This window comes from Haemorhous mexicanus, chromosome 9, assembly GCF_027477595.1.
Source record: "Haemorhous mexicanus isolate bHaeMex1 chromosome 9, bHaeMex1.pri, whole genome shotgun sequence".
Lineage (NCBI taxonomy): Eukaryota > Metazoa > Chordata > Aves > Passeriformes > Fringillidae > Haemorhous > Haemorhous mexicanus.
Genome location: NC_082349.1, coordinates 26,899,995 through 26,917,179, shown reverse-complemented (window position 1 = coordinate 26,917,179; position 17,185 = coordinate 26,899,995). Strand labels below are relative to the sequence as shown.

At 42.3% G+C, this 17,185-nt stretch overlaps 2 protein-coding genes across 14 annotated transcripts in view; both read right to left on the bottom strand.

The window, feature by feature from the left end:
• Window positions 1–872: 872 nt before the first annotated feature.
• On the bottom strand, window positions 873–6,616 carry CACYBP (calcyclin binding protein). Its single transcript, XM_059854601.1, has 6 exons — window positions 6,435–6,616; window positions 5,701–5,893; window positions 4,917–5,013; window positions 4,295–4,394; window positions 2,876–2,970; window positions 873–1,184 (listed from the first exon to the last, which is right to left on the bottom strand). The coding sequence occupies exons 1-6, from the start codon at window positions 6,453–6,455 to the stop codon at window positions 1,025–1,027; spliced, it is 666 nt and encodes a 221-aa protein (XP_059710584.1). The 5' UTR covers window positions 6,456–6,616; the 3' UTR covers window positions 873–1,024.
• Window positions 6,617–10,020: 3,404 nt separating this feature from the next.
• RABGAP1L (RAB GTPase activating protein 1 like) overlaps window positions 10,021–17,185 on the bottom strand; it is a 227,286-nt gene continuing 220,121 nt past the window's right edge. For all 13 annotated transcript variants that reach the window (XM_059854584.1, XM_059854586.1, XM_059854585.1 and 10 more), the window contains 2 exons: window positions 16,158–16,355; window positions 10,021–15,826 (listed from right to left, as the gene is read on the bottom strand). In XM_059854584.1, coding sequence (XP_059710567.1) covers window positions 15,671–15,826; window positions 16,158–16,355 — 354 coding nt within the window. In that variant the 3' untranslated portion in view covers window positions 10,021–15,670. The remainder of the gene's footprint in view (window positions 15,827–16,157; window positions 16,356–17,185) is intronic.

The window sequence follows — 17,185 nt, the reverse complement described above, 5'->3', positions numbered from 1 at the left end:
CAGGAGAGTAATGGCTTCCTTAATTCACAGGTAACAACAAATCTGTCCTTGGGAGACACATGAGAAGGAGGCAGGAAGGACACAATTAACAACAGGCTTGCTGCTAAGGTCATGTTTGCCCTGTACTCTTCTTCAAAGCACTGCAGTAAATGGGGAGCAGTGGCTGCTATGTCCCCCTCCCCAGCAGGGGCTGAGAGGTGGCAATGAAAAGGCCAAATACCACTAGCAGGAAACTGACAGCAACCCATCACACCCAGCTGAGTTATATTTTGGTGTATAAGCCATCTTAATATATTTACTCTCTTACCTTAAAACCCTTTCAAAGTTGTCGGAGAAAGTGTTTCCTACTTCACACTGCTGGAGCCAGGGCAAGCTCCCTGTCCCTGGTCTCCTGCTGATGACCACAGACTGCATCCTGACTGATGCCATCTCAAAGACGGGCTCACAGCTAGCCCAAGCACTTTGATTTCCAAAATTCATAGTAATAGTATTATTAGACAGGAATAGTTTCTGAGAGTAATCATTAAATTTGAATACCACAGGATTAACACCATATTGTTTCTGCTTAACTATCAAATGCTTAGATGTTCTGCTTTCTTCAGCAGTTGTCCCTTTGTGACCTGCTTTATAGTTCAGCACTTTCCCATTTTTTAATCAGAAAGCTACACCCTGTGAAATGAGCATGACACTAGCCCCAGCAACCACATGGGTCCAGCTGCCACTGGCAACAGAGGCTTTAAACCCATCCTAGTTTAAGATTGTTTTACATTGTGTTCTCAGTCTCACAGCACTCCTCACTCATCTGAGGGGCTTTGGATATATACCCTATGCTTCACTCCTCAGGAAATGCTGAACCACTTGACTGACAGGAATGCTTTAGAAGCTATTTTATTTAAATATTTTCTCCAACCTGAAATGGAAAATGACTGTCTTTGCTTGGAAGAAGGTTATGTAAACGATGATCTTTGCAGCACAGCGTGTCTCACATGGAAGATCAGTTTTAAGGCAGCCCCTTAGAGTGCTTTCAGATATCCATTGGTATGTCCCCTTTGTACTGCTTTTCTCTGCTTTCAACCCAGGCCTTATTGATGGTGCGCTTCATCTCATCGTCTCCTTCCGCATACATCTTTTTTAAAATGTTCATAAGCCCTTCACTAGGATCTGTGGTGTCATAGGCAGCCTTCCTGCAAGACAGATACGTGAGAAGGTCAGGAATACCCAACAAAAGGAAGTGCTAATGCTTGTTTGAAACGTTCTGGTAACAGGACTTTTGCTTTGGCAAAGTCTTTAGGTCACAGCAGTCTCAGTCAGCTTCCAAATAGGAAGAACCCTAAGAAACACCTTTAAACCAAGTGCAAGCTGAGTGGTATACCTAGAGATGTCCCGTGGGGTGGGACAATATTTTGGTGTGAAGCATTTTGCAGTAAACATGACTCTGGACGCACTCCCAAAATTACCTGCAGGAAGCAAAAGTGAAATATAACAGACAGAGAAAGCGCCAATACCTGCCTTGTGTTACGTGACAGGTGAATAAAAATGGAGAAATGACCACATCAAGCACATTCACAACCCAAAAGGCTTTTTTCCTGATTCCCATTTTTCAGATGATCTCCAGAGGTTAACTGACTTCTTAACACATTGCATTTCAAAGCAATTTTCTCAGGTGATGAACAGTGCCACCGGCAGTAAGCAGCCGTGGAGGACATGGCCTGTATGACCCGACTATAAATAATGCCCTCTCTATCCCATTTCCCAAAATCGTGTAGGTAGTCCTAGTGCAGTCTAGCTCAAAAACACAGCGGATGAAAACAGATCAGCAGAGGGAGCAATTTCGTCATGCTCAAGGCTAACCATCGGCTGCACAGACCCTGGCTGGGAGCAGCATTTCTGGAGCCACTCGTTTGACAAACAGTAAATCTTCGGGAATTCTCTGCACAAGATAAAGGTTTAACAAAGTGACCTCGTCCCTCCAGAAAACTGCATTAATTGTCAAGTCACTTCCGCTTAAATCTCCTGTGGTGCCATCTGAGTGGAGAAGGCTGTTTTGCCCTGAATTCCGGTACTTAACACCTGATCACTTTTAGCAAATCACCCTAAGAACATAGACAAAATGAATTGTTGTTGGCAGGGATAAAATTCTCCAAAGTGTTCTCATTCTTCAAGGTGTCTGTACATGTAAAATAACATTAAATCATTATATGATATACACATATATATATTTTATAAAGTCTCTTGTCCCCAGCTGTTTCCTGTTGTCATTTACCACCCACATACCTGTGTATGAATAAGTTGCCTGCTACTCCCAAGCACTTGAAGTGTTACACACTGGCTTGAGACTTTGGAAAACCATCTAAGTAAACAAAGACCTGCTTTGCCAAAGGCATCCTGATGCTGGGATTTTTGTGCAGGCACTTCACACACAGGTGACAATAATAATTTTGACCAGTAGAGCTGCAGAGGATCTACCCATGCATTTCTATATAATACACACTTGATCTAAAAACAGTCACCTCACTAATGCAGTTTTTGCAATGAATGCAGCCATCAAAATGCAAATGAATCTTTCATTGGTTGATTCCCTTCAGAATTCTCACTGCAGCTCTTCCCCATCACATGTCCTATGATGCAGCCTTCATCGTTAGCAATGAAACAGTGGAGGAGTGGCAGCTACTCAAAGTATATTTCTTCTACTTGCAGTTCTACAAGTATCAAAAGAAACCCCAACCTAACGATGCTCCAACATCTCAGGGCCTGTCCCCCAGACCACCAATCCTCAGAAGAGCTGCACAGTCAGCACAGATCTCTCCCAACAGTCCTAAAACAACACAGAGAACAGGAAATGGAAAACAAGATGGAGGGTTGAAAAGACACTTACTCTTTCTCTTTGCTTTCTTTTTCCACTTGAGTGAGACAATCCCATTTTTCCTCCCGCTTCTTCTTACACATGACAAGGATCATGTCTGTCTTTATCTGTATGGTGAACAACAGCAAGAAACAAATTCAGAATGCTTCATAAAGGGATGCCAGTCAAAATGAGTTAGGTTAGCTTGGAATATAAGCCTTTTCCATACTCACAAATTCCTAAGACATTTCTCTCAGCTATCCATCGTTATGTAGCATACTAAAATTATAGCATGTACTCAGCCTCAGGGTACAAAGTATTAACTCCACTGTGGATAATTTATATGTGTGGTTAATATAATACTGGTAACAGACTTACAGTACCAATACAGAAGAACAGAACGTGCTGCAGGAACACAGTCAGTGATCTGAAGGATGCTCAAGCACCCAGGACTTCCTGGTAAAGAGTGACTATATGTACTAGACTTCTCCAAGCATACCAAATTGAGGTAGAGGCTCCTCCAATTTATTTCTCCAAGGACAAGAAACTAGTTTTAGGGTATTGCTTAATCTTGCAACATGTCTGCAAGTTACAAAGCCTGTTGACTTGCAACCCTGACCTAAATTTCACAAAGAACTCCTGCCTGCCACAGCAGACAAGGCTCTACTGCAGCTTTAGCTTGGCTTAACAAATACATGACCACTGCTTGGTTTCATACTGTATTAAAAATCACCAGAGCACCACTCTAGTTTATTTTAGCTGGTTTAGTTTCACTGTGTACTCATTTTAGGCCAATTTCCAATTGAACCAGTAGTTCTTCACATCTGATGTCACCAAGCACAACAGAGAACTCACAGGAGGTATGTGACACATTTCAGCCTGGAAAGGTGCCACAAGCAGCAGAGTACAGATATCAGCATCAGCAGCAGTACAATGTTACCAGTCGTCCAGGTTTTGGCAGGGATAGTTAATTTTTCCCTTATAAAATTAACATTCTGCAAGGGTTAAACCACCACACCAGTGTTCAGTTCTGGAGCAACACACCCTTACTAAGGCAGAGCAGGTTCCAGACTTGGCTTTGGGAATTAAGCCTATTTAAGCTTCCCAAGATTTCAGTCTGCTGACAAATCTCCTAAAATCACAAAGAATTTCTCAGAGGTATTTAAAAGCACAAAGATGCAAATGAACACTTGGTGGTATTTTCTGCTTAATTATTTCTGAAATCCTGCTGGTGAGCCATTAAATATCCAGACATGATCTCTTGAAATAGGATTCCAGAGACTAATTCTGCAGTTATGACAATCACAGATTAGTAAGACTCACGTTCACAGTGCAGAGATTTAGCAGCAGAAAGGACTGAACATTAGAAGGGAGTCTCCTGAACTAGCCAGACAATGAACACGATCCTCTGTGAGGGCCCTCAGTGACCTCTAACAGACAAGGTGCACTGACCTTTCTAGAGCTGCCTTCCACTGAGATGGGCTTCAGGAGGTTGTTGAAGGTCATGGTGTAGTTCTTCCCATTCAGATTCTTCACTAGCAGATCAAATGACCTGGACCCAGGAAGTGGAGGGAGGAAAGGCAAAAATATTCCAGTCATTACCCTGTGTGAAAACCCTTTAGCAGGCATATTCCTTAGGAAAGCAGAGGAGTACTTCTTGGGAAAGCAGGCCAACAGGCTTGAATTACTTTATCCCCAGGCCTCTCAAAACGTTCAGTTCAATTTTAACAGAGAAATTAAAAGGACCAATCCAGACTCACAACAAATCAAGATCTTCAGGATCCTTTCTACTTACAAACTTGGAAAACCAAATTTCCTTAATGTACACCTCAGTTCTATCACCACAAACACCCAGGGCTGACACTGTATGCCTCGTCAAGCACTGTGAGGTGCACTTGTAAGATGAAAACACCCTGATACCATCAAGTGCTACTAAAAGCTAATACAACTGTAGTTTAAAAAAAGAGAAAACGTGGAGGAAAAAAAAAGGCTACAAAGAGAAAAAGTGGAGGAAAAAAAAGGCTAATCCAACACTCCTGCATTTCAGTGTTCTTGTGCTACAAGATGAACTCACCTCTCTGTGAAATTCACCTGCACATTCTCAGCGGGAAGCTTCTGGACACCATTTAAAGAGATGTAAATCTTAACAAACTTATCTGACTGATCCCAACCTGGAAGTGAAAAAAAGGGATTAAGTTCTACCTTTCCTCCATAAGTTTCAGGCACTCCAACTTCCCCCACAAAGCCCCCTAGAACAACTAAGGTCTTTTCCTTACTGAAGTAATTTTCAGAGCGATAAAAGGAAAACATTAATTATTCAGGAATAACTTGAGAGCTAAGGGAGGTCCCCCCATGTAGCCCTGTTCCCTAACCCCTGCAAATTCTGAGAAAACCCACATATTAGCTCAGGTCTAAAGAGAGCAACCTGGGCTGTGCAGGGGGAGTCAGAGCCAGCTGCTGGCTCCCACTGCAGTTTCCTTGACCCAATTCTTCCCCTACTCCCTGCATCTTGAGCAATTCCCTGTCCTCTCACCTACATGGGGAGCAGAGAAGCCAAAGCTTACTCTTCCATTCCTGCTAAACACTAACCAATGGAAAAATACCAGCTGGTACAGCAAGGATACTTCATGCATCCCACCAAAAGCTATCACACAAACATGATCAATACACACCGGGGTTCGGACTGTAAGTAAACATGTGGCAGCTTTTAAAGTGGGGTCTCCAGTGTGGAATAAACTGGAGATGTGGAATAAACAATTAAGGCTTCACTATGATGCTAAGTGGCAACTCTAACTCCCAGTAATGCCACCCTGCCATCTCTTCAGAGAGGTGCTGGAGCTCTAGTAAAATAATCTTACCATAATTGTTTATTTTCACTGTGTACCCTCCCAGCGATGACTTTTCTTCCTCTGCCACATCTTTTGGCTTCGGCAGAGGCTGATTCTTGATTTCCAGCTCCAGCTTTTGTTTCTCTGCCACAAGGACATCACGCACCCGCTTCCTAGTGGCATTCGTGAGCAGCTCTTTAACTTCTTCCAAATCTTTCTGCAACTGGTTCAAAAACAAAGGATCACACGTATACATTAGTCTTTGTGCTCAGGGCTCATAGCTTTTTATGACAATTTCACGTATTCCAGACGCTAAAATTTCGGCTTTATAAGGTCAGTAGTTTAGTTTCGCACTACAACTATTTAAGCACGGAATCATCCCTTCCCTACCCTTGTCCACTCCTGTGGATATGTACAATCACAAAATCCTAATTCACAGAATGGGTCGGGCTGGAAGGGTGCAACTCCCCTGCTCAACCACGGCCATCTCAGAGCACAAGACTAGAAAAGACCTCCAAGACCACCAATTCAAACGAGGTTTAAGCTCTCAGTGCTTAACTCTTCAAACATTAAAAACCAGCAGGAACCAACAGAAGCTGGGTGGATGACACAGCTCCCTCAACACGCACCGCCGCACGGTGAGACCTCCACAGCCCTCAGGGAACGCGGGGACTGACGGCTCCCGCCTCCAGCCGGGGCCCCACCGCTGCCCCTCGCCCAGGACCCCGCCTGCGCCCGGGGAGCAAAGCCGGGAATCGCCTCACCTCCTCCCGCGCCACGGCCATGGCGGCTCCCCGTGGAACCTCTGGAACCTTCCGGCCGCGGGAAGTGACGCACGGCCCCCGGCCCCGCCCGCTCCGGCCCTGAGGAGGCGGGACCGGGAGCTTCTCCCCCCGCCGGGCTCTGACGGACGGGCGGGACCGGGAGTTTTCCTGCCCGCCAGATTCTGAGGGACTGCCGGGACCAGGACCTTCCCCGCCTCCCGAGCTCTGAGGGACTGCCGGGACCAAGAGCTTCCCCGCCTCCCGAGCTCTGAGGGACTGCCGGGACCAAGAGCTTCCCCGCCTCCCGAGCTCTGAGGGACTGCCGGGACCAAGAGCTTCCCCGCCTCCCGAGCTCTGAGGGACGGACGGGATCAGGAGCTTCCCTCCTTCCGAGCTCTGAGGGATGGCTGGGACCAGGAGCTTCCCCACCTCCCGGGCTCTGAGGGACGGGCGGGATCAGGAGTTTTCCCGCCCCCCGGGCTCTGAGGGATGGCTGGGATCAGGAGTTTTCCCGCCCCCCGGGCTCTGAGGGACGGGCGGGATCAGGAGTTTTCCCGCCCCCCGGGCTCTGAGGGACGGGCGGGACCGGGGCCTTTTCCGGATCCCCGCCCTGCTCAGTGTGAGGGGCGGCTGAGGCGGGCACGGGTTAGGTTTTAGTTTGGCGATCGGAAATTTCCCCCTCATTTTACAGCAGGTGCCCCCGAGCTCGTGGCTGTCAAGGTCCTAGAATAATTTTGCAAACTAAAGTGTTGTTTTCCTTCTTCGGGAGAAGAGTATCAGGCTCATGTGGTGGAGGTAAATAGTGATCAAAGGGGGAGAAATCTCTGTTCCCGGCCTTTAAAAGAAGATGGGCTTATAAACTAAGTGCCCTGTCTCCTCTAAACGAAATAAACTCTAAATAAACTAAGTGTCTGCTCCTCATTTTCATGGTTAAGGTAGAAAAAGACCTCCAAGATCAACTCCAGCAGGGTTTAAGCTTTCAAGTTCTAAGATTTCATCAATTAAAAAACAACCAAATCCAATAGAAGTTGGGTGGAGGCACAGTGCCCTCAACACTCACCCCTGCAGAGGGAGACCCCCCAGAACAAATACATAATAAGCTTTCTACGACAAACCCAGAGAGTAAGTTGCTGTTGGGAAATTGTTCCTGACCTGTAATGTCACAATGTGTACTCTGGGAGTGACTTTGTGAGTGAGAGACTTGGTTATCAAACCATTTGCAAGGAAAACGTAGCTTTTATTTACATAGCATTTGGCTATGTGCGTGTAAAAACATGCTGGTGTAATGCTACCAAGGTTCCCTTTCAAGCATTTTCCTCATCACAAAAAAAAAAAAAAAAAAAAAAAAAAAAAAAAAAATATTACTGTTGACACTCTTACTAAATCAGTGCAGTGAGCACCTACAAAAAAAAAAATTCTATAGCCCCACTGGGCATTAAAATTTCCCTTTAAGAAAACAATAAGGCAATGGCATTCTTTCTCTCAGCAGGAATGTAGAGGAGGCAGCGTTTGCCCCCAGATGTCCTTTATTAACAGTGTGACCCATGGCAGAACACAGCCCTTCAGCACTGGAAAAGTCCATTTCTCCAGAATACGGAGCCAGTTACAACACCCATTCTACCAAACTGAGGAATGTCAGCTCATTTGGTGATACATGGGCTTAGAGTCTGGGGTTTTGTCTCTTCTAAAGTGAACGCCCAGGAATTCATCTGTAAAGAGATCTGTAGAGGTAGGGAGGGAAGAAGAAATTTGACAAAAATTAATTCATAGAAGCCCTGATGCCAAAGATTTATGTTCAAGTTGGCATTCCCCAAAGTGGTTCTAACAGATGTTGCACTGAGGTGTTTATTATAGCCCTCTGCTGCAGTGCTTCAGGATCTGCTGTGGAGAAATGATTTGCAAAATGAACTGTGGTTATTCTAAATTTTCATAGGACTAAGCATAAGCCTGACCATCTTCAGGAACAGCACTTGAAAACAAGATAGTTGATTTTATCCGGGAAATGCAATATAGACAGCTGGAACGTACTTTTATGGCATTTTTTAAAATTGGTTAAGGGCAGTTGCTTGTCCCAGAACATGTCGCAGTTGAGACAGCCACAACCCACAGAGTATTACCACACAATTTCAGAGGGCTTCAAGCACCAACCTGTACAACCACACCACTTCAGAAGGCTGCAAGCAGCTGCTTTTCTTGTTCTTTAGCCCAACCTTTTATCCCCTTCATGCTCACACATTGCACCTGTGTGCCCTCTGTTCCCTTTGGTGGTTGGTCAGTGCCGCTGGGCACTCCATGGCTCATTGCTGTCAGTGCTGCTCACCTGCTGCTCACAGCTGTAACCCACTCCCAATTACAACAAACTGTGTACCTACAGTTGTTTATTCAAACTACTTCCTTATAATTTTTTTTCTGTGTAGCAGCAACTGAGAGAAGGAAAAAATGTTTTGTTTTTTAATTTAGCTATTAATCTTTGAGTTTCTCCACACTCAGTTGTTGTCTTATATTATAGTTGTGGTCTTATATGTGGTCAAGTGCTCTTATTTTTTTACAATTTAAATTGGTATTGCTTTCTAATTTAAGTTCTGGCTAGAGGAGGAAGTGCTTTTGTTAACATAGAAATGCATTTAAAGTGAGTCTGTAATTTGTTTTTTTCTTAAGTTTTTGTTTTGTTTTGTTTTGTTTTTTTTAAGTGTTTATTTAGTTTCCGGAAATGGTGAGCATTTCTGTACACATGGCACTTCCCTTTGAGTGGCAGCTTCCATGTGGAAGAGTTGTCACTCTTGTCATGTAAAAACAAGCTCCACATAGCTCTCCTTTGCAGGAAGCTGCAGCAGCATCTGGATGCTGCCTGCTCTCCTGACAAACCCTTTGGATAGTGATGTGGAGGTAAATCCATACAAAATGTTATGGCTGGTAAATTTAATCTTCAGCTTTTGTCCCTCTTTGCCTTATCTTCCCCTGAAGTGCTGTGTGCTTTTGCTGTTATCTGGGAACAATGGCAGTTCTTCTCAGTTAATAGAAAATAAATCCTGGAGCAGTTGCTCACATGGAAAAATGGTTTTATAAAGCATTTGGATACTTTTGACTGCAGCACATTCTGCTCTGTGCTGTTCTTGCTCAGCCCTGCCTGTCTCTTAGTAGTCACTTGCCAGTTTCTTGCTGTTTCCTTCTGCCCTCTGTGTCTCTTGCTGCAGGCACGCTGCCTCAAGGCTTGAGTACTCCAGGGAAGCACAAAGTTCTTAACAACAACCATTATCCCACTGCTGTGTATCACTGCTGTACTTAAGGAAAAGCATTCTCTGTGCTGGACATCTCTCTGCTGGCACGTGGAGCAGAGGAGCAGGGTGAGCCCTCAGCTCTCAGGCACAGCTCTCTGTGAACAGGGACATGATCCTGAGGAACAGGCTGGAATTAGCATGCATCCCCTTCGGACAGCCAAGCTGCCAGGTCACTGTGCCCCGGTGCAGCAGAGCTGCTGGTGAGAACTGCGTCAGAAAACCTGACACAGCAGCTGCTTCTTCCTGCAAACACATTTAAGCTGCTTCTTAAGTAAATGGCTTAGGAAAATAAGCATCAGATCCCCAAGTTGTTTTCCATTTCCATTTATTTTACAAGGCATTGTTCACACAATGATAACAAGGTACTGATCTGAACAATTCTGTAACAATTAAAAAATTAAACATTTGTTGTGACCAGGTACATTGAATTGCACTTTTAATAACAAGCATTACACTTATATTTTCATGTTGTACTTTATATAATACATGGATGTGTTACCCAAGTAGTGTTAGTACTGAGTGGTTCTCAATTGCAAGTGTGACCTCTCTATGATGCTCTTTTTTCCCCTAACTCTTCAGGATTTGTGAACTTGGGACACACCCAGATCACAAGTCTGGAAAACTTCATTGTCATGGAGTCAGAGCTTTGGAGCTGCTCTGTTTTCAGTGTGCTGGAGTGAATCCACCTTAATGGCAGACACAGAGGGAGATGGATTATGCTTGATTAAAAACTTTTCTGCATTCGTATGTCATCTTTTCCCAGTTCAAAGAAGCCAGAGCATCTTCTTCCATGGGAAAGCAAGAGTTTCCAAAGCTCAAGAGAGCTCCTGGCACAGCTTTCGAGAGTTGTATAGCAGAATTGCAAACCCAGGGATTACTGAAAGACAGGAATTGAGATCTGAAGAAAAATCTGGGAAAATCTGCTGTGGTTTGCATTTGTGGCACCATCCATGTATTATATAAAACACAAAAATAAGAGAAACTGTAAGGAAATTAGTACAGCCCAGGATTCTGGTGGTATCAAATGAAATTTATGATACCAAATCCTTTTGATGTATTTATCCCCTTGTCATTCTGTTTCTTATATATTATTCTATATGTAAGATATAGTTCTCCAAAGATACATATATATTCCTTTACAGGTTAAATAAAAGCAAGTCACACCAGAATAAGAAAATAATAAAAAGTAATATTCTAATTCTGTACCCATTTTTTGTTTTTCAGGTAAAAAAAGGATGAAATACATTCAGTAGCAAAGCCATTGGGACCCAGGGGAAATGAAGAGCCCTGTATTCCTGGAGAATTGACCTGTATGTGTTAAGTCACAATCCTGAAATAAATTGTGTAGACTTCTGACCTAGGAAGGATAAGGTCTTGATCAATGCTGAGCGTTATTTATCCAGTTGCAAATTCCTGGCATTTCCCAAAAGCCACCTGTGGATTAGCTCAGTTCTAAAGGCTGCTGTGACCTACACCTCTCCTAACACCTGAGAGATCCAAACTTGAGTGTTTCATCATGTCTCCCCTTAGTGTTATTACCTGGGAGGAGCTAATGGCATAGTTCCCAGTAGGATATTAGCACAAGAGACAGACAAAGAAGTCAGTTTTAACCTCTGTGTTTGCACATCTGGTGCAGCCCCCTCAGCAGAGACAGGGAGTGTTTGTCAGCCACAGCAATGCCTCAGACCTGAGGGGAACATCTCTGCCCTCTCCTCACCATCAATCAGACATGACACTCACTATGGTTTTCTCTCCAGCAGCTGGAAGAACACCAGCACTGTAAGGTAAGAGTGCTTCTGGTATCAAAGCCAAGGGTATTTAGGTTTAGGAGATGGGGCAGAAGTGGCCAATTATCCCTGAGTCTAACAGTAAATGAAAATCCTCTGAGTAAATGAAAATCACCTGATTATAGTTCTCCCACACATACAATCAGTTTAATGGATTTCACTGCAGCTACTTAATAGAAGGAAGGGAACAGCCCCACCTTGATCCTGTGGAGAAAGCATGGCATGTGACTTCCAAATGTTGATACTTTAGTGCCAGTAAATGCAGATTTTTATTTACTCCTAAACTACCATGTTCAGTCAATGAGTGGCATCACCACCCTGAAGTCAATGCGGTACTTCATGCTTTGTGAGGGGGCTGAACTCTTGCAGTTCTTGACTTTTTATCTCCATCTCCCCTTGGAAATGGCTGGCTTTATTTCAAGTTGTTCTTCACACAGTGGCAGAGATGATCATTTATTTTCAAAGAAATTTCAAGGGCCAACTAAGAGAAGTCATTTAAAACATCTAACAAAGAAAAAAAAAATACTGCTTACCTCTGTAAGCACTTGAACTTAGCTGTAGCAATGTAATTCAGCTGTAGCAAATCAAATCATTAATGGACAGGACAAGGGTGGGTTTGTCCACTGGCAGTACTGATTGCATGGCTGACTACCTTTCCTTAGACTGTTTCTGCCAAACCCTAATGCAGATGCACCTCAGGGATGTCACAGTTTCTTGGCTTCTCTACTCATGGTGTTCTTTTTTTTTTTTTATTCCTCTCCAGGTACATTTAGAAATGTAAACTACGTGGAATAAGTCCTATTACTTTAGAATATTAAGTTTGGTTCACAAAGGTAATACAAGACTAGTTCACAAATGTACCACATAACTAAATCAGCCTTGCTTCATTTAGCCTGTAAAGTGTTACAGTCAAAGGAAAACCAACATTTTAAAGTGAAAAGAAGGACTTTTTTTTTTTTTTTTTTTGCCCCCCATATTGGGCATCTCAGGAAGAGATTATAGTCCACCAAGATAAAAGTTGTAGTAAAAATATTCTTTGGAGGTTTGTTCCTAATCAAAGTAAAGACTTTATTTCAGAATGGTGCATTCTTAATAAAATTTAAAAATAGGTTTTAGTTCCACATATATATTTATAAAATTCAAATTAATTTTAATAAAAGTTTGATCTGAACACATAATTTACTACAGACTCAGGGAAAAAAGGTTGATCACTCCAGACTTAGGAGCTATGTTAGCTGTTCCAGTGCCACATGGAAACAACAGTTTCAGTGAGACCTTGATGATGTTTCCTGCTGAAAAGCTTAGCAGTAAGCCAGCTATCCCTGACAAATCCACCAAGGATATGTGTGTAGGTAGTTCTGTCACTCAGAGATCTCTTTTCTTGCAGGAAACTAAATTTCCCAATAGCATCTATAGTCAGCAGATAGAATTTTAGCTTGCCTGGTTTAATCATGGAGTCCTGCTCCTTTCCTTCATTTCTGAATATTTCTCAAGGCAATGCCATAGAGCTATTTTCTTACTCTTTGAGTAATGCTGAGAAGATGCAGTTTCCACCTAAATATTAATCTTCCAAATTCCATTGCTACAAATGCTACCTTGGCTCTACAGCTGGAAGGTGGAACTTGTTTAGTGCCTTTAGGGTCATTGCTTTCTGAAACTTCCTTTGGGTGAGGTAAGCCAGCTTCCATCCGTACAAGGGTTTGAAATCATCATGGCTAGCAGGTAGCAAATGTGGTTTTGCTCCTGAAACTCAACTTCCAAAGTCAGAAAGCAGCTACACTGAGAAAATGAATGTTGTGCCAAAGTTTGTTCTGTGAAACATGGTGACCTTATTTACCAGTTCCTTTTTGATGAATTGGGAAGTCCCACTCCCATGATCTATTCATTGGACCCTCTGAGGTGATTCAGCTCATTCATTTGACAGAACATGAACTATAGGGGGATAAATCCACCCACATCTTCTTTTGTTGTTGTTTTTGATTATCTTCAGTACATACTACAACAAGGACAAGGGACAGGACTGTACAATGGGGAGTTGGAGGGCTGAGAAGGAGTGAGCTCTTAACTCATCTGCTCAGGGATTCACAGCCTAACACATTTCTTTACTCATTCTTACTGAACTTTTCCAATCATGGTTTTAAATCCACTTGTGAGTATGATTTAAGATAAATGAAACAAGAAATTCAGACACTTGTCAAATAACCAGTTTCCCTCATGGGCACAGTACTCTCAAATGCAACAATCAGATGTTCACCAGGTATCCTTAAATGTCACTTCAGATTTATTATGAATTCAGATTCACATTCTGAATGTGAAGCAGAACTGGTAAGTGAATGACTAACACTGGGTTTAGTCAGTCGAGAGAATGGAAACATTTATGCAAATATTGTGAGCATGACAGTGACAAGGGCAAAAGACCTTTGATAACATTTGCAAAAGGAATACCTTCTGTTTTTCCCCCTTTTGTTCCTCACTGTATTAATAATTCCAGAAAATCACTGTTCTTGAAGGTACATTTTAAAATACTAAAGTTTTTAACTCATTATTTTTAGAAGAGAGAATTGTGTCACGATGGTGATTATATTTTGAGCTCTACTTCTATCAGCTGACTGCCTTTTGGAATTTTTCCTTTGGCACTGGTAACATTAAATTTGCCTTAGCCTGTTGAAAATAATTCACAATTATGCTTGACAACAAAGCACAAGATGGGTATTATTAAATTTTATTGTACAAAACTGACAATGTATGGTATTCCTTAGAATTAAAAAAAAAAAAAAAGAAAAAAATCAAAACAGAACTAGTGTCCCTGGAAAAATCTTGTAAATGAAACAATTAATACACAACATTTAGTCCAGAAATGACATTTACCTGCAAGACCATCTTCAGACATGACACATATAATTAAAAAAATATTCCATCAGTTCAAGCAATAGTTTAATTTTCCATGAAATAAGTATTTCTATGAACACTTTATGTTTAGTCAAAACAAATGCTTTTGAACTTTCTTACCTTAAGAGATATAAAACAACCAGACAGGTTTGGGTATCACCAGAGAAGTCTACCCCCACAGGAAAGTCTAGGGCTTGTATTCCACTTGAAACTGCTTGTTTTTATAAAAATAAGTAATACCTACAAAGTGTTCCCTAACCAAGCACTTCTAGCAAACAGATCTTGTTTCGATGGTATTTTATTCATCAGTGCAGCACAAGCCTCTTGGGTGTTTTATTTGATACCTCATTTCTGTGTCAAATTTGGAATCTGAATATAGATCCAGGGCAGGGTTTTCATTACTTTTATTCACAAAACCTACCCTTTATTGCACAGGATTTACAAAAGGTCAAAACCATGCAAGGTCTCCACTCTGCTTCTCAGCAAAAACATCAAATAAGTGTCAAAACGGTTCTCCCTTTATCCCAGTGGAAGGAATTATTCCTTGGAGTTCTTAATATAAACATGAATTAAAAAAGGGAACTAGGGAACTTTATGATAAATTCCAGTAGGGCTGTAAACAGCCTTTAAACAACAGTGTTACAAAAACTGCACTACCTGTATTTCGGAAGAAAAACCAATCCAAACGAAGTTGTAAGGGAAGCTCATAGCAATTGTGCCAGGAGAGCACAAACCTACCTTTGCTATGGCCTAAGCTTTACAAAAAGTGCTTCTCTGCAGGATGCAGTTGCTGGGATAAACTTCTGAGATGGTCCCAGGGCCTAAGTTATCCTCAGTGTCTTACACTGTGCTTTCTCGAGAGAGATTATGCTCTGTATTATGTACTGCACATTTTCCATTCTCTCTCTTCCTCCAGAAGAAGAAAAACCTTCTGTGCAAGACAATAATAATTTCAAATTAGATGTGTATTAAAGACCTAGTTTGAAATATTTATTTAACATCTAGTCATATAAAATAAAGTGTAAAAGTATGAAGGTATCAGAACGTGGCTTTCAGCAAGGCAGTATGGGAAGTAGGAATTCAACATAAACCAGGACTTTTTTGTTTTGTCCCCCCTTTGAAAAGGGTCACATCAGAAAATGAATGAAAAACACTGAAGAATTTCACGTCAAGCCTGCACTCCTGCCTCATTGTCCTTTGCCCAGGAGGAGAGACCGGCGGAAGAATCCTCCAAGGTTCCAGCCGTGTTGTTCTTTGTGCTCTGGAGCCGGCCGAGGCTGAGCTATGTGCTGCCCTCTCTGGGAGGCACGGGCGGCTGCGGCTGCGGCGGTGCCTGCGTGCCTGTGGCCGTTTTGATAGAGTTCAGGGTTTTGCTAAACCAAGAGTTTTTGGCAGCTTGGATTTCATTCATAAGGGTTCCTCTCTGGTGCTCCAGCTCCTAAGAAAGCAGAATAGTCAGAACTGATCAAAACCTAATTAATTAACAAAAAAGCATCTTCACACTCGGTCCCTGCAGTCCGGCACTTCCCTTGCAATCTCCCAGGCATTGGGGAGAGAAGACATTCAAACTGCTGAAACAGCACAAGATATTTAAAGACAAATAAAATCATCCTCTACTTTTTAAGACAGCTTTTTTTTTCTGAAAGTTCTGATATACAGGCATGCAGGTATGTGCTCCCTTTTGGAATAATTTTTTGTATGATTCAAAATAATCTTGGACTGAGCATGAGGTTAAGGTGACCACCCTGCTGTACTTGGATTCCACCTACCTGAATTTTGCACTTGGCTTCCACAAGCTGCAGTTTGGTCTGTGCAAGCTCCAGCTCCATCTCTCTCAGCTGCTTTTTCAGTGCATCCTTCTCATCATCTGTTTCGATGCCTTTGTTGTCCGTGCTTACAGCAGGCACCTTCAGTGCCCCCTCCTTGCTGAAAATCTCACTGCAGTGTTTGCAGGCCATCACTTTACCCTGAAATACCCAGAAAGCTCATTCTCAAACCATGTTACAGGAGCTGCTGTACTTCCTGGAAGAACCATTTTATTTGTCAGACTGCCTCCATCTCAAACCATCTAGTACTGCAGCTTTTATAATTGCCATGAAAAGAATCTGAGTTGTTCATGAACAATTTCCATGGTATGTTAACCAGTGTAAAAATTCCTAAAATCTACTTAGCATGCTCTAAGCACGCAGACTTTGCTCCTATATTAGAATCTCTTCTTGCTACCAAAGCTTTGTAATATTTATGTCAGCACAACTCAGAAGAGTAAATTATGTCTGAGTAGATGAAACAGCTGGCCTGGCTTGCACAGACTAAAACAGGACATTGAGCTATTTCAGCAGAATATATGAACATCAATCCTAGAATTATTTTATGTTATTGTCAATAACATTAGGAAGTCACTAAAAAAGAACAAATCCAGTTCAGCTTGACTACTAAAGAAATATGTAGCAGCTACAGCAGAGGGTAAACAACTCTGCCTACTTAGAATTATTATTATTATTATTATTACTACTACTACTACTATTATTATTATTACTACTACTACTACCTGTCAGGAAATGTTTATCTCTTATGTAGGTGTTCCTGGTAAGGGGTTTAGAGAAGGGAGAGGAGCCCCTGTGGATATTCTGGGGATGGCTCCAGTTGTGCCACTTGGTTTAATTACTTAAACCAATTCTACCTAAATTACAGAAACCCAAATGTATAAACCTAGTCCAATCTGGCCAAGTCCAATCCCTCTGCTGTGCACACTTGAGAAACAACATGTTTTGTCTTCTTTTTTTTCCCCAGTTAATCA

Excerpts from the sequence above, each read along its gene's own strand:
- CACYBP (XM_059854601.1), bottom strand. The coding sequence starts at position 6,455 with ATGGCCGTGGCGCGGGAGGAG. Across the intron at positions 5,014-5,700 it reads AGTGAAAATAAACAATTATG|GTTGGGATCAGTCAGATAAG; the intron begins GTAAGATTATTT and ends TTTCACTTCCAG. Across the intron at positions 1,185-2,875 it reads AAAGAAAGCAAAGAGAAAGA|GAAGGCTGCCTATGACACCA; the intron begins GTAAGTGTCTTT and ends TCTGTCTTGCAG.